This window comes from Callorhinus ursinus, unplaced genomic scaffold, assembly GCF_003265705.2.
Source record: "Callorhinus ursinus isolate GAN/ISIS: 27379988/994484 unplaced genomic scaffold, GSC_fseal_2.0 scaffold9, whole genome shotgun sequence".
NCBI lineage: Eukaryota > Metazoa > Chordata > Mammalia > Carnivora > Otariidae > Callorhinus > Callorhinus ursinus.
In genome coordinates this window covers 64,720,194-64,743,925 of record NW_027397071.1, presented here as the reverse complement: position 1 = coordinate 64,743,925, position 23,732 = coordinate 64,720,194, and the positions used below count along the sequence as shown (strand labels likewise).

The 23,732-nt window shown below is 38.2% G+C and overlaps 1 protein-coding gene across 14 annotated transcripts in view; it reads right to left on the bottom strand.

The window, feature by feature from the left end:
* Positions 1-23,732, bottom strand: part of STIL (STIL centriolar assembly protein) — a 75,591-nt gene that overhangs the window by 12,350 nt on the left and 39,509 nt on the right. For 13 of the 14 annotated variants that reach the window (XM_073896798.1, XM_073896804.1, XM_073896793.1 and 10 more), the window contains 3 exons: positions 21,778-22,006; positions 5,077-5,290; positions 3,406-3,656 (listed from right to left, as the gene is read on the bottom strand). In XM_073896798.1, coding sequence (XP_073752899.1) covers positions 3,406-3,656; positions 5,077-5,290; positions 21,778-22,006 — 694 coding nt within the window. The remainder of the gene's footprint in view (positions 1-3,405; positions 3,657-5,076; positions 5,291-21,777; positions 22,007-23,732) is intronic. The other variant, XM_073896796.1, reaches the window with a different exon arrangement.

Here is a 23,732-nt window from a genome sequence, read left to right as displayed (position 1 = left end):
GATCACAATATTAAAATGCTTAAAGAAAACATTTCTTAAATTGTATATATAGTAAAACTGCAACTGTTTCTTAAAAAGCTGATTTTCTTCAGATGTTATAAGTTCAATGACATTTTCTTCATTTTCTAAAACACCAACCCTGAGCATGTATACTTTTCATAGTATAAATTTATAATGTAAATTATTATTTAAATAAAGAACAGAATAATCCTGATTAAAACAATGACTACCCCACACTGATAAATCAAAAAGACTTTACTTTCCATTTCATTCTAAAGCATCTAAAATACCAATCAAGTTCATTATATACTAGAAATTTATTATTTCCAATGTATCACTGTAAAGACATTAAAACTGGGTAACCGCTCTGAAGAAATAATTACTTAAAATCTTCCCCCCCACCCCCGGCAAAGGCACCACACCAAAATACACTGTTCCACACAGATAGCAGGGTGATTTGTATATTCCAACATGCATTACGTAGCCGCCATCTCACAGTATTTAGATAAAACCTTCAAAAATGCTAGCCTTAACTCTCTTACACTGTTGGTAGGAATGTGAATTGGTACAACTATTTTGGCTGGCAATGGCAGCAACTACCAAAACTTTAAATGCACATATCCTTTGATCCTGCCTACTTCTAAGAGTTTATCCAACAAATATACTTTTTATCCAACAAATATACAAATTCCTATAGAATTATGTTTACTTAGCATTGTTTGAGATAAGAAATAAGAGATTCAGCCTAAAAGTCCATTAACAGAGGACAGGTTCACTATCTAATAGTATATGGGTACAACAGAATGTTATGCAGCTGTTTAAATGCATGCAAAAGAACTGCATATACATATAAATAAAAGACATAATTTTAAGCAAACAAAACAAAAGAAAACAAATAAATTGCAATACTCTTCAAACCCACATACACTTGAACATGCATGGACCAATTCTACAGAATACAAAAGAAACAGTTAAGAGAAGTAACCTTGGGGGGAGGTCAGATTGAGGAATTTGGGGAGTTGGAACTTTTACATTTTACCTGATATTCTTGTGTGTTATTTAATACTTTCTTAAATCATGAGACTGTATTACTTTTACAACTAGAAAACAATAAAAATAATTAACAGGAAACATGCTAATCTTAATATAATTTGCAGATTTTAAAAACAAGTATGTGCTAAATCATCTTTGATGAAGAGGAATCTGAACAGAAGAACATGGCTAATTGTAATTGGTAAGCAAAAAGTAAGCTTTGTAGGACTATACTGTTCAAAACACATTCCTAAGGAATGTTTTTGCCTTTTAGATGGTACAACTGCATAACTGAATATCCAGTAGCTGACACACACCCTATCACCTCCAGGAAGACCTTCCAAACACCAGAAATGAGTAAGAGTCCATTTCTTTCTCCAAGACTCCCAGAGCATTTTGTTGGCATCTTCACCCAACACCCCACAATATCTCTTATGTATGTAAAACCCACCCTTCTACTATAGGGTAGAGATGGTTTGTTATCACACACATAGTAGGCCCTGAATAAATGATGAATCAACTGAATTGAGTGGCAAGCTTATACCTTTTTCTCATAAGATTGCTGCAATACATCTAAATTTTTTTCATCTTTTTTAAAAAATGTATTTATTTGTCAGAGTGAGAGAGAGAGAGCACGCCCAAGCAGGGGGAGAAGCAGGCTCCCTAAGCAAGGAGCCTGATGTGGGACTCAGTCTTAGGACCCTGAGATCATGACCTGAGCCAAAGAGAGATGTTTAACAGACTGAGCCACCCAGGTGTCCCCTAAAATTTTTTCATCTTTTAAAACAAGCTTTATTACACAACTATATGATGCATCTAATAGATTACTTGACAAAACAGGAGAGACTATCCGATGGAAAAGACAGTCTCTTCAATGAAAGGTGTTAGGAAAACTGGATAGCAACATGCAGAAGAATGAAGTTGGACCACTTTCTTACACCATATGCAAAAAAATAAATTCAAGATGGATGAAAGACCTAAATGTGGGACAGGAAACCATTGAAATCCTAGAGAAGAACACAGGAAGAAACCTCTTTGACCTCAGCCATAGCAACTTCTTACTAGACACATCACCACAGGCAAGAGAAACAAAAGCAAAAATGAACTATTGATACTTCATCAAGATAAAAAGCTTCTGCACAGTGAAGGAAACAATCAACAAAACTAAAAGGCAGGGCGCCTGGGTGGCTCAGTTGGTTAAGCGACTGCCTTCGGCTCAGGTCATGATCCTGGAGTCCCGGGATCGAGTCCCACATCGGGCTCCCGGCTAAGCAGGGAGTCTGCTTCTCCCTCTGACCCTCTTCCCTCTCGTGCTCTCTATCTCTCATTCTCTCTCAAATAAATAAATAAAATCTTTAAAAAAAAAACAAAACAACTAAAAGGCAGCCTAAGCCTACGGAATGGGAGAAGGTATCTGCAGATGACATATCTGATAAAGGGTTAGCATCCAAAATCTATAAAGAACTTAACAAACTCAACATCCAAAAAACAAATAACCCACTTAAGAAATGGGCAGAAGACATGAACAGACACTGTTCCAAAAAAGACATCTAGATTGCTAAAGACACATGAAAAGATGCTCAACAATAATACTCATCAGGGAAATACAAATCAAAACCAGGATGAGATACCACCTCACACCTGTCAGAATGGCTAAAATTAACAACACAAGAAACAAGAGGTATACTGTTGGTGGGAATGCAAACTGGTATAGCACTGGTGCAGCCCCTCTGGAGAACAGTTTGGAGGTTCCTCAAAATGTTAAAAATAGAACTACTCTACGATCCAGTAATTGCACTACTAGTTATTTACCTAACAGATACAAAAATACAGATTCGAAGGGGTATGTGCACCCTGATGTTTATAGCAGCATTATCAACAATAGCCAAATTATGGAGCCCAAAGGTCCACTGACCGATGAAATGGATAAAAATGTGGTGTATATATATATATAGTGGAACATTACTCAGCCATCAAAAAGAATTAAATCTTGCCATTTGCAACGATGTGGATGGAGCTAGAATGTATTATGCTAAACGAAATAAGTCAGATAAAGACAAATATCATATGATTTTACTCATATGTGGAATTTAAGAAATAAACAAACATAGGGGGAAAAAGAAAAAAGGGAAACAAACCATAAGAGACTCTTAGAGAAGAAACAGGGTTGATGGAGGGAGGTGGGTGGGAAATGGACTAAATGAGTGATAGATATTAAGGAGGGCATTTGTTATGATGAGCACTAGGTATTGTTTGTAAGTTATAATCACTGAATTCTACTCCAGAAACCAATATTGCACTGTATGTTAATTAACTAGAATTTAAATAAAAATTTGAAAATAAGTAAACAAATGAAACAAATTTGAAAGTTACCTGGCATGATCCACTTTATGGACATTTTTATTCACTTTAGTGGGAGAGTCAATTTTTACTCCAAGGCTTCTGAGTTGTTTAAGAGTTGCATTAAGAACACAATCTTTGTCTACCAGACCTGAATCACTTTTTTTTTTCTTTCTATGGTAAACATTTTGTGTTCTGGTGCATTCATGGCTAATAATTACTGCTTTGGTAGATGGCTGCTCATTTTCTTTGGAGGAGTTATTCAGTAGGTGGTTCACTTGACTCTGATGAAAAGAAAAAAGATATACTTGAAAAACCACTATTAACAATCTTAGGAAACAAAAATGTAAATAGCAGCTTAAGTAAGGCCGGGGAAAAGCAAAATAATATCTAGCCAAATTCTATAAAGAATCAAGTATATTTGGAAGTTTTTTATATTATGGGACTTTTATAAAGGAAGCCCATCTCAACAAATGATTTCACCAGACCCTAGAGGAAATTTAGTGTTCACAACTTGTTCATTTTAAAACTAACAGATTTAAAATCATTTGAGTAATATTTCAAGTGTTTTCAAGGGTTTATAGTAACTATAAACAAAAGTTTTAAATCATGCTTTCATGTGAAAAATCGTAATGTTTCAGAGTTATAAATTAGATTTTTATGTTACTTTCAGAATTTGACTCCTCTCTTTTCTCCCTCTGAATGAGAATGACCCGTGATACTACCTCTGCCTTCCTAACATTAGAGCCCATTTCATTCCCTGAGCACACAGCTATTAGCACAAGTATAGGACCCAGCAGGCAAATATCAATTACGTGTTCACTGATGAATACTTAGGGCCCTATGAAGTATGGAGAATTCAGATGTTCCAAAGTCTACAGTTTGGATGGAAGTGACAGGGTCATTCAACTTCAAGTCTTAGTTTACATTCTAATTTTTCCAAGATGACTAGATGACTATTTCCATCATCCAGAATTATTCCATGCTGCCTTTGCTTACAGAACTTCTCAACCTATCCTATAACTGTTTGCTACTGGTATCTATGTGCTATTTCCCCTAGGTTCTTGAGAGCAGAGACTATCATATTTATCTTTGTATTATTCACTTAGCTCACTTTGTTTTTTAAGATTTATTTATTCGAGAGACAGGGTGAGATGGGCGGAGGTGGTAAACGGGAAGGCAGAAGGAGAGAATCCACAAGGAGACTCCCGGCTGAGTGCAGAGCCCCCTGCAAGGCTCGATCTCATGACCCATGAGATCACGATCCGAGCTGAAACCAAGAGTTGGATGCTTAACGGACTGAGCCACCCAGGTGCCCCTTTACTTAGTACACTTTCTTAGATTAAGCTAAGTATTCAGTAAAAATCTGCTTACCTGAATGCAATATTACCATAGATATTCTCCTACTTTCCAATTTTCAAACTTCTGTAAACTGTTCCTTATTTTTTCTGGTACTTACTTTGTTTTGTTTTGTTTTGAAGATTTTCCCCTGGCTATCTAAGTATCTGATGACTGGAATGCTTATACAAAATTTAGGTTATCATAATCATGAAAAGCTAAAAGAAATAAATTATGTGTCATTAATTTGGGGAAAATCTTTTTATATCAAGGTCCCAATCAGTTTAAAGATAGGAGAGCCTTAACTAGTCTACCCTAAACTAAATAATCATCTCAGAAAAGATGAAATGTATTACATTTTCTTACCAATAAATCCTGGTATATTTTCTGATTATCTGATGGTTGATGAGGCAAGGGTTGCATTACTTGCTCAATTTTTGGGTCCCCTGATGTTACAGAGCTGTTACTGGCACCCTCTGTTGGTCCACTCTGTAAGCACATGCTTACATTTTCTGCCAGCTCGGAATTCGGAAAGAACACAGGCACATCAGGTTCTTTTCTCACAACTGGAGAAGAGCTGCTTGAAAGGATATAAGTAATGTGTCAGTTATCAATATGCCTTTAACATATATTTAAAGTGCAGTAACTTGGAAATAAAAGGATAAGACTCAAACAGCACTCTGGTTTGTATTTTCAGCTCTCATCCTGATAGGCTGTACATAAACCAGATCATAACACCTTTTTAAGTCGTTATTTATATTCAGACTTTTTTTTTAAGATTTTTATTTATTTATTTGAGAGAGAGAGACAGAGATATGGACAGAGAGCACAAGCTGGGAGGAGAAAGTGCTCAGCAGGGAGCCACCCAGGTGCCCCAGACAACTTTTTTTTTTGAAAGCTGGCAAACAACCTGTTGATTTCTCCTGAATTTGATGCAAGTATCTAAAAATTTTAAATATATTATTTGTTTACTTTAAGTTTTGAAATATAGTTAAGATCCCTGGCAAGGGGTGCCTGGGTAACTCAGCTGGTTAAGCGTCTGCCTTCGGCTCAGGTCATGATCCCAGAGTCCTGGGATTGAGCCCCGCATAGGCTCTCTGCTCAGTGCGGAGGCTGCTTCCCTCTGCCTATGGCTTCCCTTGCTTGTACTCTCTAGCAAGAGAACCACCTACTGAAAAAATAAGGAACAGTTTGCAGAAGTTTGAAAATTGGAAAGTAGGAGAATATCTATTTATTCCCCCACTCTCCCTCTGCCTGTGGCTTCCCTTGCTTGTACTCTCACGCTTGCTCTGTCAAATAAATAAATTCTTAAAAAGAAAAAAAAAAAGATCCCTGGCAAGTAAGAGTTCATAAGGTGCCATAAGGTGCCATTTATAATCACATTACATATTTGGTAGTATTTCTTTCCTTCTTTATGCTCTTACATATTTTTCAAATTTTATACAATGAGCATTTATTACTTTCAAAACTTAGCATATAAATACATATTTTAAAACTTACTATGGAAAGGAATATTAAAAAACATTTCTTACAAGAATAATGTGGCTATTGTAGAGAAAGGTAATAATAAATATTAGCTAGCAGAAAGCTTATTACAGGCCAGGCATTGTTTTAAGTGCATCCTCTTACAAAATCCTTAGCAAAAAGACCTGTAAGATAGATACTACAATATCATGCCTATTTGACAGATGAGGAAATTGAGGCACAGAGAGGTGAGCTAACTGCTCAAAATTATACCAAATATGAAAAAAAATAAAACTCATATTTTTTTTTTTTAAGATTTTATTGAGAGAGAGAGATAGCAAGAATGGGGTTAGGAGAGAGGGAGAGAGAGAAGCAGACTGCCCCCTCAGCAGGGAGCCCAACATGGGGCTCAATCCCAGGACCTGAGGTCATGACCTGAGCTGAAGGCAGATGCTTACCCGACTGAGCCATCCAGGCGCCCCTCGTACATAGTTTAATACCTAGAGAAAACCACTATTAACATTTTAGAGTACTTTCATCTATACTTTTTTTTTTACAGGTAGTATTTTCTCTGAAAAACTATACCATACCAAAGGTAGTTTTGGAGGCTGCTTTTTAAAACCTAACATTATATATAAGTATCTTTTCATTTCACTAAATATGCTTAAAAACAAGTTTTGTTACATAGTATTTCATTTTTTTAAAAAAATTTTTATTTATTTGACAGAGAGAGAGAGACAGCCAGAGAGGGAACACAAGCAGGCGGAGTGGGAGAGGGAGAAGCAGGCTTCCTGCAGAGCAGGGACCCCAACACAGGGCTCGATCCTAGGACCCTGGGATCGTGACCTGAGCCGAAGGCAGGTGCTTAACAACTGAACTACCCAGGCATCCCGTATTTCATTTTATAGGTAAAATTTTTCTAACCATACATCTCTTCTTTAAAACTCAGCCTATTTCCAATTTTTCCCATATTGCTTAATATTTTTTTAGAGGGGGGGCAGGGGCAGAGACAGAATCTTAAGTAGGCTCCACGCCCAGTGTGGAAACTGATGCAGTACTCGATCTCAAAACCCTGAGATCAAGACCTGAGCTGAAATCAAGAGTCGGACGCTTAACCAACTTGAGCCACCCATGTGCCCCCCACACTGCTTAATTTTAACTTGATATGAAGTACCCAGTACTCACTGGGTATATGATAAGCTCAGTAAATATTAGCTGAAATGGATATTTGTAAAATACCAGTTAGGATATAATTCTAAGAAAAAAATCAATAAATTTGACCACATAAAAATTTTTACATGGCAAAAAACATCAAAGTCAAAAAACAACTGACAAACTGGAAAGTATTCACAACATATACTACAAAGAGCTAACATCTCTAATATATAAGAACACTTAAAAATTAGAGGACAAAGGACCTAAAATTCTAGCAGAAAAATGGTGAGAGACATAAACTGACAATTTAAAAAAATATGGAAATAACTCTCAACATGAAGAAGTGATCCAACTCATGCATAATTTTTAAAATGAAAATTAAAACACCACCAATACCATTTATCACCTATTAGACTGGAAAAAAATTTTTTAAATATGGCAACATATTTTGTTGGCACAGCTGTGGGAAAACAGGTAATCTTATTCATTGCTGCTGAGACCACAAACTGGTATAACCTTCTGCAGGGAAACTTGGTAATGCTTAACAAAATTACACATGCACTTAACTTTGGATGCAAAAATCCCACTTCTAAAACTAAAAAAATAGACATGCCACCAGGTAATCACTGTAGCAATGCTTGTAATTGAAAAATACTGGAAACAGTCTATTTTTTTTTAATTTAAGTTTTATTTAATTATTTGAGAGAGAGAGAAAGCACAAGCAATGGGGAGAGGCAGAGGGAGAGGGAAAAGCGGGGCTCAATCTCAGGATCCGGGACCCTGGGATCATGACCTGAGCCGAAGGCAGATGCTCAACCAACGGAGCCACCCAGGCGCCCCCTGGAAACAGTCTAAATACTCGTAAGTAGGAGAGTGTTTATTAAACTATGGCACATCTGCATAGTGGAGTATTACATAGCCATATAAAGAAAGATCTCTAGGGCCGATGTGGAGTAATTTCCAGTACATACTGTTAAGGGAAAAGAGAAAAGTTCAAGAAAATATCTATGGCATGCTACCTTTCTACACTTCATATAAAAACAAGCATCGGGGCACCTGGGTGGCTCAATCATTAACCGTCTGCCTTCGGCCCAGGTCATGATCCCAGGGTCCTGGGATCAAGCCCCGCATCTGGCTCCCTGCTCAGTGGGGAGCCTGCTTCTCCCTCTCCCACTCCCCCTGCTTGTGTTCCCTCTCTCACTGTGTCTCTCTCTGTCAAATAAATAAATAAAATCTTAAAAAAAAAAAGTATCATAAGAAAATAGAGACACATTTGCTCATTTGTGCAAAGGAAATACAAGAAAGGTAATACAGTAACTAAAGAGATTGGTTATCTAAAGGAGATGGGTGGGAAAAGAGATAGGAAAAAGGGGGATTTGGGAACAGGGTGGCAGAAATGAGAATGGAGCAACTCTTCTTTGAGTATATATCCTTTTTATCTAATTTGGTCTGTTGTTAATGGAGCAACTCTTCTTTGAGTATATACCCTTTTTATCTAATTTGGTCTGTTTATCTAATTTGCTCATTGTATAAAATGAGCATAAAATGGTCTGTTAAGAGCCCACAGTAATGTTTCAGATACCTAAAGAACAAATAAAATCAACCAGAATATGGAGCGACCCTCAAGTGGAGTAGAAGCAGTAACAAATCCACCTAATGGTATTACAAACAAATAACATAACCACATAAGGAAACACGAAAGAAAATAGCCTACCTAAATAACTATGTTTTTTTTTTAAAGATTTTATTTATTTATTTGAGAGAGAGAGAATGAGAGATAGCACGAGAGGGAAGAGGGTCAGAGGGAGAAGCAGACTCCCTGCCGAGCAGGGAGCCCGATGTGGGACTCGATCCCGGGACTCCAGGATCATGACCTGAGCCGAAGGCAGTCGCTTAACCAACTGAGCCACCCAGGCGCCCCCCTAAATAACTATGTTAAAAGGTATTTTCATTGGATGCTGTAAGGCTAAAGGTAAAAAGAATTATAAACAAATATACATACTCTAGTAAATCCATTTCAGAATTCTAAGCAATTCTGAAATTATGTGTACACTAGAATTGAACAAATAACTATAGTGTACATGAAAGCCAGGTTTCTCACTGTTGGGGAAAGAAGGTATAAATAAGAAAAAGGGATGTGTTGAGTTGGAGTCAGAGGAATGGAATGAAGTCAAGGATTTTCAAATATAGATAGATACGTGTAGAAATAAATAAGGGTGTGTGTGTGTGTGTGTGTGTGTATCCTAGCTAAGAGGGCCTAAAAGCAAGATACAAAGTAGCAATGATATAGTACTGCTCAAATCTTGGCTTCTAAATATGTTCTCTGATACAACTGCTCCTGGTTTCTGTAGATGATTCCAGGGTTGGGGCAGGGAAAATACAAGATGATCCTGGAACATCTTGTGGTGCCAAAAAATAAGAACATGCTTGAAAAAGGATGAGGGCTTTTCCAAAGGAAACAGAAGCCAATCTAAATGAGCTCCCAAGACTAAAACTGGAACAATTTAAGCAGATAAAATAAGTAATAGTTTGAACTATAACTCATAGAATAAAAGAAATGTTCAGGAGTCTACATTGACATAAATAAATGAATACATAAGCAGAGAAGAAGGAAAACAGCTTTTCCTTACAGAAGAAATCTAATTTACAAATATAGAAGGAATGAGGAAAATATAAAATCATCAGTACTCAAATACTACAGTAATCATCACGATTGGTTTATCTATAGATGGATGATAAAATCAGAGGGAGAAAGCTCAAGAAGAGAATATTTACAGTCTCAAAGTATCTGCCTCAAGGTATTTATTAACTACAAAGGGAAAAATTTCAACTTAATAGTAATAAAAACTAACAGACATCACCTTAACTGAGTGTTCAAACTTAATAACATGTGACATCATGTAATCCACTGATAGGATACATTGAGAAGGCAGGGCCAAAACACCTCTTTGCAGTAATCTTGCCAAAAATGCAAAACTTCAGTTTAATCATGAGAAAGTATCAGACAAACCCAAATTAAGAGACATTCTACAAAATAACTGACTCATCAAAAGTGTCCAAGTCATGAAAGACAAGACTGAGGATCTGTTACAGATTGGACTAATGAGACATAACTAATAAACAAATGTGAAATCCTATACTGGTTCCTGGAACAGAAAAGTACATTACTGGAAAAACTGGCACAATTAGAATTTGCAGTTTAATATAGTATTGTACCAATGTTAATTTTCTGGTTTTGATCATTTTACTATGGTTATAGAAGGTGTTAAGAATAGGGAAACCTGGGTGCCTGGGTGGCTCAGTTGGTTAAGCAACTGCCTTCAGCTCAGGTCATGATCCTGGAGTCCCGGGATCGAGTCCCGCATCGGGCTCCCTGCTCGGCAGGGAGTCTGCTTCTCCCTCTGATCCTCCCCCCTCTCATGCACTCTCTCTGTCTCTCATTCTCTCAAATAAATAAATAAATTAAAAAAAGGATAGGGAAACCTGGGTGAACTCTACTATTTTTCTAACTTTTCTGTAAATCTAAAATTTCAAATAAAAATGTTTAAAGCAAGATATAATTCTACATTTAGTTTCTTTTTCTCAAATAAAATTTGATTAAGAAGTCTGAGATCAGGGCGCCTGGGTGGCTCAGTTGGTTAAGCATCTGCCTTCAGCTCAGGTTGTGATCCCAGGGTCCTGGGATTGAGCCCTGCATTGGGGGTCCCTGCTCGGTGGGGAGCCTGCTTCTCCCTCTCCCCTCTGCTCGTGCTCTCTCTCTCTCTCTCAAATAAATACATAAAATCTTAAAAAAAAAGTTAAAAAAAGTCTGAAACCCTGAAGGAATAACAAAAATATAATGCACAGATATTTTAACAAATAATAAAATTTACAAATAGAAATTATTATAATCACCATTTAGTACCTCAGACACAAAGACACACTGTTCTTAAAATCAGGAAGGAGCTTTGCAAGTCACTCAGTCCATCCCTTCCTTAAGAGGAAACTGCACTTAAATCAGTAAAGACCCCAGTGAATTTATCCTAAACTCAAGAGAACTTCAGTGAAATTATGTTGTATAATTTCCTTTAGTATCCAAATTTGGTATACTTAAATACCAAGAATTAAATCTTAAAAAAAATTTTTTTTGAGTATAACTGACACACAGTGTTACATTAAATCTTTTTTTTTTTTTAAAGATTTTATTTATTTATTTGACAGAGAGAGAGGGAACACAGGCAGCGGGGGGAGCAGCAGGCAGAGGAAGAAGCAGGCTCCCCGCTGAGCACTGAGCCGGAAGTGGGACTCCATCCCAGGACCCTGGGACCATGACCTGAGCTACAGGCAGACGCTTAACCAACTGAGCCACCCAGGTGTCTTATACACAGAGAAAAAGTACCTGTTTAAAAACCTTAACTGGAGACAAAGCAGGAAAGAATGTCCAATGGAAAAAAGACAGTCTCTGCAACAAATGGGTGTTGGGAAAATTGGACAGCCACATGCAGAAGAATGAAACTGGACCACTTCCTTACATCACACACAAAAATAGACTCAAAATGGATGAAAGACCTAAATGTGAGACAGGAATCCATCAAAATCCTTGAGGAGAACACAGGCAGCAACCTCTTCGACCTCAGCCGCAGCAGCTTCTTCCTAGAAACATCGCCAAAGGCAAGGGCAGCAAGGGCAAAAATGAACTCTTGGTACTTCATCAAGATAAAAAGCTTTTGCACAGCAAAGGAAACAGTCAGCAAAACCAAAAGACAACCGACAGAATGGAAGAAGATATTTGCAAATGACATATCAGATAATCTATAAAGAACTTATCAAACTCAACACCCAAAGAACAAATAATCCAATCAAGAAATGGGCAGAAGACATGAACAGACATTTCTGCAAAGATATCCAAATGGCCAGATATCTAATCCCCTGAAGGGAAATACAAATCAAAACCAGGATGAGAGTGCAGACACTGACGGAATCCCTAAGCCAACTGTTGGTGGGAATGCAAGCTGGTGCAGCCACTCTGGAAAACAGTATGGAGGTTCCTCAAAAAGTTGAAAATAGAGCTACCCTATGACCCAACAATTGCACTACTGGGTATTTACCCCAAAGATACAAATGTAGTGATCCAAAGGGACACATGCACCCCAATGTTTATAGCAGCAATGTCCACAATAGCCAAACTATGGAACGAGCCTAGATGTCCGTCAACAGATGAATGGATAAAGAAGATGTGGTATATTGGGGCACCTGGGTGGCTCAGTCGTTAAGCGGCTGCCTTCGGCTCAGGTCATGATCCCAGAGTCCTGGGATCAAAACCCGCATCGGGCTCCCTGCTCCGCAGGAAGCCTGCTTTTCCCTCTCCCACTCCCCCTGCTTGTGTTCCCTCTCTCACTGTGTCTCTCTGTCAAATAAAATCTTAAAAAAAAAAAAAAAGATGTGGTGTATACACACACACACACACACACACACACACACACACACACAATGGAATATTATGCAGCCATCAATAATTGAAATCTTGCCATTTGCAATGAAATGGATAGAACTAGAGGGTATTATGTTCACACACACACACACACACACACACACACACACACACACACTGGAATATTATGCAGCCATCAAAAATTGAAATCTTGCCATTTGCAATGAAATGGATAGAACTAGAGGGTATTATGCTAAGCAAAATAAGTCAACCAGAGAAAGACAAGTATCATATGATCTCACTGATATGAGGAATTTGAGAAACAAGACGGAGGATCATAGGGGAAGGAAGGGAAAAAATGAAACAAGATGAAACCAGAGAGGGAGACAAACCATAAGAGACTCTTAATCTCAGGAAACAAACTTGAGTGTTGCGGGTGGGAGGGATGGGGTGGCTGGGTGATGAACATTGGGGAGGGTAGGTATTATGATGAGCACTATGATTTTGTGTAAGACTGATGAATCACAGACCTGTACCCCTGAAACAAATAATACATATGTTAATTTAAAAATAAATAAATAAAAACCTTAAGTGGAAGAAATATTTGCAAATTATGCATCTGATGAGGGGTTAATATCTAAAATATATAAAGAACTTCAACTCAACAACAAAAAAATCAAAATACCTAATTAAAATAGGCAAAGGACATTTCTTTCCAAAGATGATATAAAATGGCCAACAGGTATATGAACAAATGCTCAACATCAGTAACAGAGAGAAAAATGCAAATCAAAAACAATGAGCTACATCACCTCACACCTGTTAAAACTGCTACTATAAAAAACCCCAGAAAATAATAAGTGTTGGCAAACAAAACGCTTTTACTGTTGGTGGGACTATAAAATGACTGAATCTAGGGCGCCTGGGTGGCTCAGTTGGTTAAGTAACTGCCTTCGGCTCAGGTCATGATCCTGGAGTCCCAGGAATGAGTCCCACATCGGGCTCCCTGCTCAGCAGGGAGTCTGCTTCTCCCTCTGACCCTCTTCCCTCTTGTGCTATCTCATTCTCTCTCTCTCAAATAAATAAATAAAAATCTTTAAAAAAATGATTGAATCTACTATGGAAAATAGTACGGAGGTTCCTCAAAAAGTTAAAAGTACAACTACCCTGTGATCCAGCAATCCCACTTCTGGGTATATATCCAAGAGGACCGAAAGCAGGGTCTTAAGGAGATACACACCCATATTCACAGCACCATTATTCACAATAGCCAACAGGTAGAAGTAACCCAAATGTTCATTGATGGATGAATGGATAAACAAAATGTGGTATATACATACAATGGAATAATATTCAGTTTTAGAAAGTAAGGAAATCCTGTCACATTCTATAACTGTATAATTCCACTTATATGAAATATCTAAAGAAGTCAAATTCAGAGAAACAGAAAGTAGAATGATGATTACCAGGGCTGAGGAGGGAGGAGAAAGGGGAGTTGTTTTTTAATGGGTACAGAATTTCAGATTTACAAGATGAAAAAGGTCTGAAGATCTGTTTTACAACAATGTAAATATACGTAACACTATCAAACTATACCTTTAAACATCATTAAGATGGTAAATTTTATGTTATGTATTTTTTACCAAAACAACAAAACAAACAAAAACCTTAAATGATGTATTAAAACAAACACAATTCCTTATTCTGCCAACCAAAGCTCTCCAAAATCTGGTAGCCAATTTGGCTTTTCAGCCAATTTCTTACAATGCCCACTGTTTTACTTTATATTCTGAACAAACTAGGTTACTAATAATATTCTGAATTCAGCCCATGTATTTTCAGTATACAATGCAGTCATTCTTAATCCTGGCAGCACAGCAATATCACTTATAAAGTTTTTTTAAAAAAATACAACTGTTTGGACCTCACACTTCAGAGATGCTGAACTTGTAAAGGGCACGGATATCTATCTGTATTTTCAAATGCCATGGACTTGTGGATTACTGCTCTAATGCATCTAAACTGGCACAGTCCTGTCAAACTATCCACCCTCGAAGGGTCATTTTATTTTATTTTTAAAGATTCATTTATCTGAGAGGGAGAGAGAGAGCAATCACAAGCAGTGAGGGGGAGGGGCAGAAGGAGAGGGAGAGGGAGAAGCAGACTCCCCGCTGAGCACGGAGCTCCACACGGGGCTTGATCCCAGGACCTTGAGATTATGACCTGAGCTGAAGGCAGACACTCAACCAACTGAGCCACCCAGGTGCCCCTCCAAGGGTCATTTTAAAAATCTGCTTCCTGGGACGCCTGTATGGCTCCGTCAGTTGAGTGTGCCTTTGGATCAAGTCATGATCCCAGGGTCCTGGGATCGAGTCCTGCCATCGGGCTCCCTGCTTAGTGGGGAATCTGCTTCTCCCTCTGCCTGCCGTTCCCCCTGCTTGTGTCCTCTCTCTCTCTCTCTGACAAATAAATAAAATCTTTAAAAAAAATTTTTTTTAAAGTCTGCTTCCTCTAAAACCCTAACTGGATATGTTCTCTTACTTCTTTTAACTCCCACTAGCACTTCCCTTTATCTCTTATGTCACATATATTCTCATTTATAATACAGTTATTTGTGTGTTCATCATGTTTTGGGCAAATTTTTTAATCTCTTCGGGCCTTGATTTCCTCATCCATGAAAAGGGAAAAATGATATCCACTTCCCTGGGTTGAAAAAACTGTGACAGGATTAAAGGAGATACAAAATGCTTAGCATAGTACCAGACACACATAGTGGGTGAATCATAATTGTTAGTTCTCTTCATCTCTTGTTGCTTTCTCCTTGTTCCCCAAACATCAAATTGAACCTTTATCTTCAACCATGTTAACTAATGTCACTTTAATGAAAACACCAAAACTCTCAAATGGAGAAGCAGAAATCTAGTCTTTATAGAGATTTTATGGCTTTTTGGGAAATTACTTGTACTGAGCAGGATTTTTATCATCCAAACATTTGCAGAACACTTTGTTTATAAGGAGAGTCAGAAAAAAAAAAATAAGGAGAATCTGTGTCAGTTACTGAGTCTGCCTTACTCCATCTTTAGCTAAATGATAACAGTAATTAGGTACTAAGTGCTTGACATAATATTAACTAACTTAATTAACCCTTACAACAATCCTGAGATAGGTGCTTTTATTGTCCCCATTTACAGATGAGAAAACCAAGTCATCCATGAATTATGAAATCTGCCTATGGTCACAGTGCTGTGATTCAAACCCAGGCAGTCTAGCATCAGAGCCCATCATCTTAATCATAATCACTCAGCTATACTGCATTTTCAAGAATTTTAAAATGTCAGTTTTGGTGTTTAACCTAGGAAGCCAAAACAAAAGAAAAATAAAAGAACCAAAACATTAAAGATTCTAACCTCAAAAGATTTAAGATTAAAACAAAATTTTATTTATATATATTTTAAAAAGATCTTATTATTAAGTTATCTCTACACCCAATGTGGGGCTTGAACTTACAGCCGTGAGATCAAGAGTCACATGCTCTACTGACTGAGCCGGCCAGGCACTCCAAAACAAAATTTTATTTTTTTTTTTTAAAGATTTTATTTATTTATTCATGAGAGACAGAGAGACAGAGAGAGAGAGAGAGAAGCAGAGGGAGAAGCAGGCTCCCAGCTGAGCAGGGAGCCCGACGTGGGACTTGATCCCAGGACCCCGGGATCATGACCTGAGCTGAAGGCAGACGCTTAACCATCTGAGCCACCCAGGCACCCCCAAAACAAAATTTTAAAAGATGATTCTAATATGACAAGTATTAGTAGGTATGTCCAAAGTATGACTTCTAAAGAAAAATAGGATTTTTTCAAATGAAATTCTCTATAAATACCACATACCACTGCTCTTCACTGGGAAAAAGTTTTCAGTTACCAATTATGCTTTGAGGCAAATAAATTTATCCCTCACAGACTACTTTAACATCAGAAAAAAGATTCAGGAAGACTGTCCAAGGAGGACAGGGAACCCAGGTGGCTAGGTGCCATGTATGAACACTTAGCAGTGGGAAGCACAGCATGAATCAGACCACATATCTGGGAAGAATCCTATAAGAAGCACCAAAACCACTACAGACAACAACGAAGACAGTATTTAATCCACATCAATACATTATGCTGAAGATCAGATTTACATCTAGTTATGTGTTGGAATCAATAGAGCTGATTAGCTACCCTGAAAAAGCAATTAACCACCTTCTTCCAATGAACTCAGATAGGTTTCTCAAGTTAAAAACCACAATGGATTGGAGATGTATAAGCTCTGACTTAGAAACTGTTTCAGGGGGAAACCCCATAATTCTAGAAAGAAGTCTACAGTTTACAGAAGTCAAGGAGGATAAATAAGGATAACCATTGTTAGTTCCTCTTGGTTCTCAGTTATTTTTTAAGTTATTTATTTATTTATTTATTTATTTATTTTATTTTATTTAAGTAATCTCTACACTCAACATGGGGCTCAAATTCACAACCCCGAGATCAAGAGTAACATGCTCTTCCGACTGAGCCAGCCAGGCACCCTTTTTCTCAGTTTCTATAATTATTCCAAATAAAATGTGGACTTATTCTGGGGCTCACCTTAAATTGCTCTTCCTATCATTGAACTCATATGAAATAGGTAACATGGGGTCAAGTTCTAAAGATACAGAAATCGAGGTGCCTGGATGGTTCAGTTGGTTAAGCGTCTGCCTTCAGCTCAGGTCATGATCTCAAAGTCCTGGGATCGAACCCTGTATTGGGCTCCCTGCTCAGCAGGGAGTCTGCTTCTCCCTCTGCTCCTCCCCCTCTGCTAGTGCTCTGTCTCTCACGTTCTCTCTCTCAAATAAATAAAATCTTAAAAAAAAAAAAAAGATACAGAAATGAATATGATCCCTGCCCTATAGGAATTCAATTTAATGGGGGAGACATATTTACATACCTTTTTTAATACACTGTGGTACATACTATAAGAATTTAATTATATAATTAAAACATAAACTATACTGAGCAAAGGAGATAAATGTTTCTAGTTTTCTAGTCTTCTGGAGGAACATGTTTATTGTTTTTATTATGGTAATCAGAGTAATTTAAAATGACATATATTAGAGGACACAAATAGAAAAGCATTCCATGCTCATGGATTAGAAGAACAAACCTTGTTAAAATGTCTATACTACCCAGAGCAATCTACACATTTAATGCAATCCCCATCAAAATACCACCAATATTTTTCACAGAGCTAGACCAAATAATCCTAAAATCTGTATGGAACCACAACAGACCCCGAATAGCCAAAGCAATTCTGAAAAAGAAAAACAGAACTGGAGGCACCACGATTCCGGATTTCAAGCTCTATTACAAAGCTGTCATCACCAAGACAGTATGGTACTGGCACAAAAAGAGACACATACATCAGTGGAACAGAATAGAGAACCCAGAAATGGACCCACAACTATATGGTGAACTAATCTTTGAAAAAGCAGGAAAGACTATCTGATGGAAAAGACAGTCTCTTCAACAAATGGTGTTGGGAAAACTGGATTGCAACATGCAGAAGAATGAAACCGGACCACTTTCTTATACCATACACAAAAAAATAAATTCAAGATGGATGAAAGATCTAAATGTGGGACAGGAAATCATTAAAATCTTAGAGGAGAACACAGGCAGAAACCTCTTTGACCTCAGCCATAGCAACTTCTTACTAGACACGTCACCACAGGCAAGAGAAACAAAAGCAAAAATGAACTATTGGGACTTCATCAAGATAAAAAGCTCCTGCACAGTGAAGGAAACAATCAACAAAACTAAAAGGCAGCCTATGGAATGGGAGAAGATATTTGCAGATGACATATCTGATAAAGGGTTAGCATCCAAAATCTATAAAGAACTTATCAAACTCAACACCCAAAAAACAAATAACCCAGTTAAGAAATGGGCAGAAGACATGAACAGACACTGTTGCAAAAAAGACATCCAGATGGGGCGCCTGGGTGGCTCAGTCGTTAAGCGTTTGCCTTCAGCTCAGGTCATGATCCCAGGGTCCTGGGATGGAGCCCTGCATCAGGCTCCCTGCTCAGCGGGAAGCCTGCTTCTCCCTCTCCTTCTCCCCCTGCTTGTGTTCCCTCTCTCGCTGTGTCTCTGTCAAATAAATAAATAAAATCTTTAAAAAAAAAAAAAAAAGACATCCAGATGGCTAAAGACACATGAAAAGATGCTCAACAATACTCATCATCAGGGAAATACAAATCAAAACCAGGATGAGATACCACCTCACAACTGTCAGAATGGCTAAAATTAACAACACAAGAAACAACAGGTGTTGGCAAGGATGTGAAGAAAGAGGAACCCTCTTGCACTGTTGGTGGGAATGCAAACTGGTGCAGCCACTCTGGAGAACAGTATGGAGGTTCTTCAAAATGTTAAAAATCGAACTACCCTATGATCGAGCAATTACATTACTAGGTATTCACCCAAAGGATACAAAAATACAGATCAAAGGGGTACATGCACCCCAGTGTTTACATTTACAGCAGCATTATCAACAATAGCCAAACTATGGATATTGACTGATGAATGGACAAAGATGTGGTGTGTACACACACACACAGGAATATTACTGGCCATCAAAAAGAATGAAATCTTGCCACTTGCAACGACAGATGGAGCTAGAGTGTATTATGTTAAGTGAAATAAGTCAGTCAGAGAAAGGCAAATACCACTCATATGTGTAATTTAAGAAAGAAAACAGAAGAATATATGGGAAGGGGGAAAAGAAAAAAAAAGAGAGAGAGGGAAATAAGCCATAAGAGACTCTTAACAACAGAGAACAAAGTGAGGGTTGATGAGGGATGTGGGTGAGGGATGGGCTAGATGGGTGATGGGTATTAAGGAGGGCACTTGTGATGAGCACTGGGTGTTGTATGTAAGTGATGAATCACTGAATTCTACTCCAGAAACCAATATTGCATTGTATGTTAACTGCCTAAATTTAGGGACGCCTGGGTGGCTCAGTCGGTTAAGCGTCTGCCTTCGGCTCAGGTCATGATCCCAGGGTCCTGGAATCGAGTCACACATAGGGCTCCTTGCTCAGCGGGGAGCCTGCTTCCCCCTCTGCCTGCTGCTCCCCCTGCTTGTGCTTTTTCTCTCTCTCTCTAATAAATAAATTAAAAAAAACCTACCTAAAATTTAAATTTAAAAATAAATAAAAATAAAATGTACCTAGAAAGTATCAAGCAAAAAAAAAAAAGTCAAATATTATCACAAGGCTTATAACTTAAAAAAAATAATCAGTTGTCTGCCCCATGCCATCCCACCACCGAATTCACCTCTTTTAACTGTTATATATGGTGTTTTACACCTACATCATTCCTCTGTCTTCAAATTTATACTATTTATTCTGCACCTGATTCCTTCTAGCACTTCCACAAGTCCAAGCTCCTTCATCTCACTTGGGGTGGTTTTTACTGTACTAACCAGTTTCCCTACTTCCACTCTAAACTTCTTCAGTTCATTTGCCACAGAACAGCTATTTAAAAAATGAAAAATCAGATACCACTCTTTTGTCTAAAATCCTCCCTGGATTTAATGAGCACAGAATAAATTCAAAGCTCCTTTCTACATCCTACAAAGCCCCCACATAATTTGGCTCCTGCCTATATCCCTGACCCCATTTCCTATAAGCATGCTCTCTTGAGCGCTTTCTCTCTCTCTCTCCCCCCTCCCACACCCCCCTCTTCCCTCTGCCTCCTTCCATCCCTCCCTGTCACTGTGTCTAGCCACAATGGTTTTCCTAATTGTTTCCTGAACTGTCAAGTTCCCGCACACCTCAGGATCTATACCTGCCATTTCTTCTACCAGGAACACTCTTCAGATGTTCTCAGAGCTGGCTCCTTATCATTCTAGTCACTGCTCAAATGTTACCAGCTCAGGGAAGGCTTCCTTTACCATCCCCTACTTAATATATCCCTCACTCCCATGCCACCATCCCAGTTACACTCCACTTGATCACCCCGGTTTATTTTCTTCACAGGAGTTGTCATTATATGAAATTAAATTACTTGTTACTTTTATGGTCATTGTTTGTCTCTGCAAGTCATGGAACCTCGAAGAAGTTAGCAGCTTTTCCTAACCTACTGCTTAATCTCTAAGGCCTAGTTCTGTGGCAGCACTTATCAGAAGCTCAAAGATATTTGAATTTCTTTCCTAATTTCCTGAAGATCTAAATTACTTTGAAATCCTTGTTTAATACAAAAAAAAAAACCAACTTAATGAAAAATTTCAAACACAGGAAAGAACAGTATAACAAATCATTATACAGTTTTAAAAATTATCTACTCCCAGGGGGCACCTGGGTGGCTCAGTCAGTTGAGCAGGGAACTCTTGATCTCGGCTCAGGTCATGATCTCAGGGTCCTAGAATCGAGCCCCATTTAGGACTCCGCATTCACCACGGAGTCTTCTTGGGATTCTCTCTCTCTCTCTCTACCCCAAGCCTCCCCCCATCTCCTGCCTCGCTCACACACAACTCTCTAAAATGAATAAATCTTTAAAAAAAATTATGTACTTACAATCAATCTTACTCCAATTACCCCCCTAGCCATTTCATCTCCCACCAGCTATTTTTTCTCACCAGGTTACTTTGAAGTAAATCTCAGAAATAAATTCTTATATACATATAATTGCAATATGCACAATATTTAAAAATTTACAAAATTTAGGGCCCCATCTCCATCCGGGGACTAGTTATCAGAATCTCTACAGTGAGGCTTAAGCATATGTATGTCTGAAATTTTCTTCAGATGTTCTGATTCAGCTAGACTGTAACACATCCAGTGACTGACATATGGGAACAGTTCTAGAAGGGCCAGAATCGTCAGTTACATAAGAACCATATCAGGAAAGACACTACTGAAAATACCATTTACAAAACAAACAGTTTCTGAGTTAAAACACCAAAAGAATATTAGAATTTAAAAAGAAAAAAACGAGGATGAATTTTGAATCAAAGACACCTTACTTGGATACAGAAAGTGGTTGATTAAACTCTTCCACAGCAATGTTGCTTTCTTCAAAGCTGGGAATATCAACTGCTTTTAATGAAGATGCGCTACCTGGAGGACTTGAGACTTCATTATTAATATCAACAGAAAAATTCATGTCCTCACTGGAAATCTTGGTATCATCTTGCCTCTGCTGAGATTCAGGCTCTTGATCATCGCCTGCTGCATTCCAAAACAAGCTGGCACCTGGAGGTTAAATGATTAACCAGATACTGAAACAAATATTCTACCATAAAAATAATCCTCTGACAAACCTCTAAGTAAGACTAACTATATTGTGTTAACACAATTACCTAGAATGTTTTCAGATTATATCTTCTCAGAAATGCCATAAAGAGGTAAGGTGGAAAGACAGAAAACTGGTGTACAAAGTGGGGGGGGGGTGCCTGGGTGGCTCAGTCAGTTGTGTCTGACCCTTGGTTTCAGCTTAGATCTTGATCTGAGGGTTGTGAGTTCAAGCACATTGCACTCCACACTGGGCGTGGAGCCTACTTAAAAAAGAAAAAACAACAATAAACAACCTGGGACAAAAGGAACAGGGGACATTCTGGGCCCCGTCTCTTCAAGAGGTGTAGCTCTCAAATGACGCGTTTCACATATAAAGGTTCTGAATACAATTTAGGGTGTACGTGTGTGTACAGAAAACTGTTCTGAAAAACAAGGGAAAACATATAACGAGTCCCTAGGCATTCTGATTTCTATCTTTACAATATTTATGAGAATATTCAGGGACCTATCAGACATATGTAGTATCAGGCAAGTATTTAAAAATCAAATGTTTGGGGCCCCTGGGTGGCTCAGTCGATTTAGCATCCAACTCTTGGTTTTGGCTCAGGTCATGATCTCGGGGTCATGAGATGAAGCCCCATGACAGGCACCTTACTCAGAGTAGTGAGAAGTCTGCTTGAGACTCTCTCCCTCTCCCTCTGTGCCCCGCCCCCCCAAAGCTCACATGCACATGCTCTCTCTCTCAAATAAATAAATAAATCTTAAAAAAAAAGAAAGGACAATTATGAAAAAATTATGTAAGTGCTACTACTCTTCTAGAATATTTACCAATACATACCTTCAGGAAATTAAGTATCACTATAGAATAAACATGCTTTTAAAAGCCATTTAGTTCTAACAATTATTAAGAATACTTTTTTCTGCATAATAATGACCCCAGGTCATCCAAGTTGAATAACTGAATATGAATCTATGAGGTTTCAAAATAATTTTAGAGTATCAGTTTAAACATGTAAATGAATTCATTCAATTATCTTTTATTCACACACATTATGATTCAGGCATCATGTTAGCTAATGAGTTACAACCGTGGAATAAGGCAGCGTTTGAGATCCCAAAAGCTTATAGTCTAGGAACAGATACAGAGAGAACCAAGTATAATACAGTAAAAGTACAGAGTTTATAGGAGGAAACTGCACTTTCTTGGTATGTTTGGTATGTATGTTTGGTTAGCTCACAATACCCACAGCTCCTTGTCCACTACCCCTTTACCATATACAAACTTCCTCTGGGAACTGTCACCCCCGCAATTAACAAAGGTGAGACTCCAGCAGATATGTCCCTATTACATGCTTCTCAACCCCCTTACCACTGAACCAGGTTTTTTTTTTTTTTTTAAGATTTTATTTATTTATTTGAGAGAGAGAGAATGAGAGCCAGAGAGCACGAGAGGGAAGAGGGTCAGAGGGAGAAGCAGACTCCCTGCTGAGCAGGGAGCCCGATGTGGGACTCGATCCCGGGACTCCAGGATCATGACCTGAGCCGAAGGCAGTTGCTTAACCAACTGAGCCACCCAGGCGCCCTGAACCAGGTTTTTAAACCCTAATCCAAACTAGGCCATTCAGGTTCTCTGCAATTTGAAACAAGACTAAAGGAGAGTAACCTGGTTTGTGTACATGGCTAA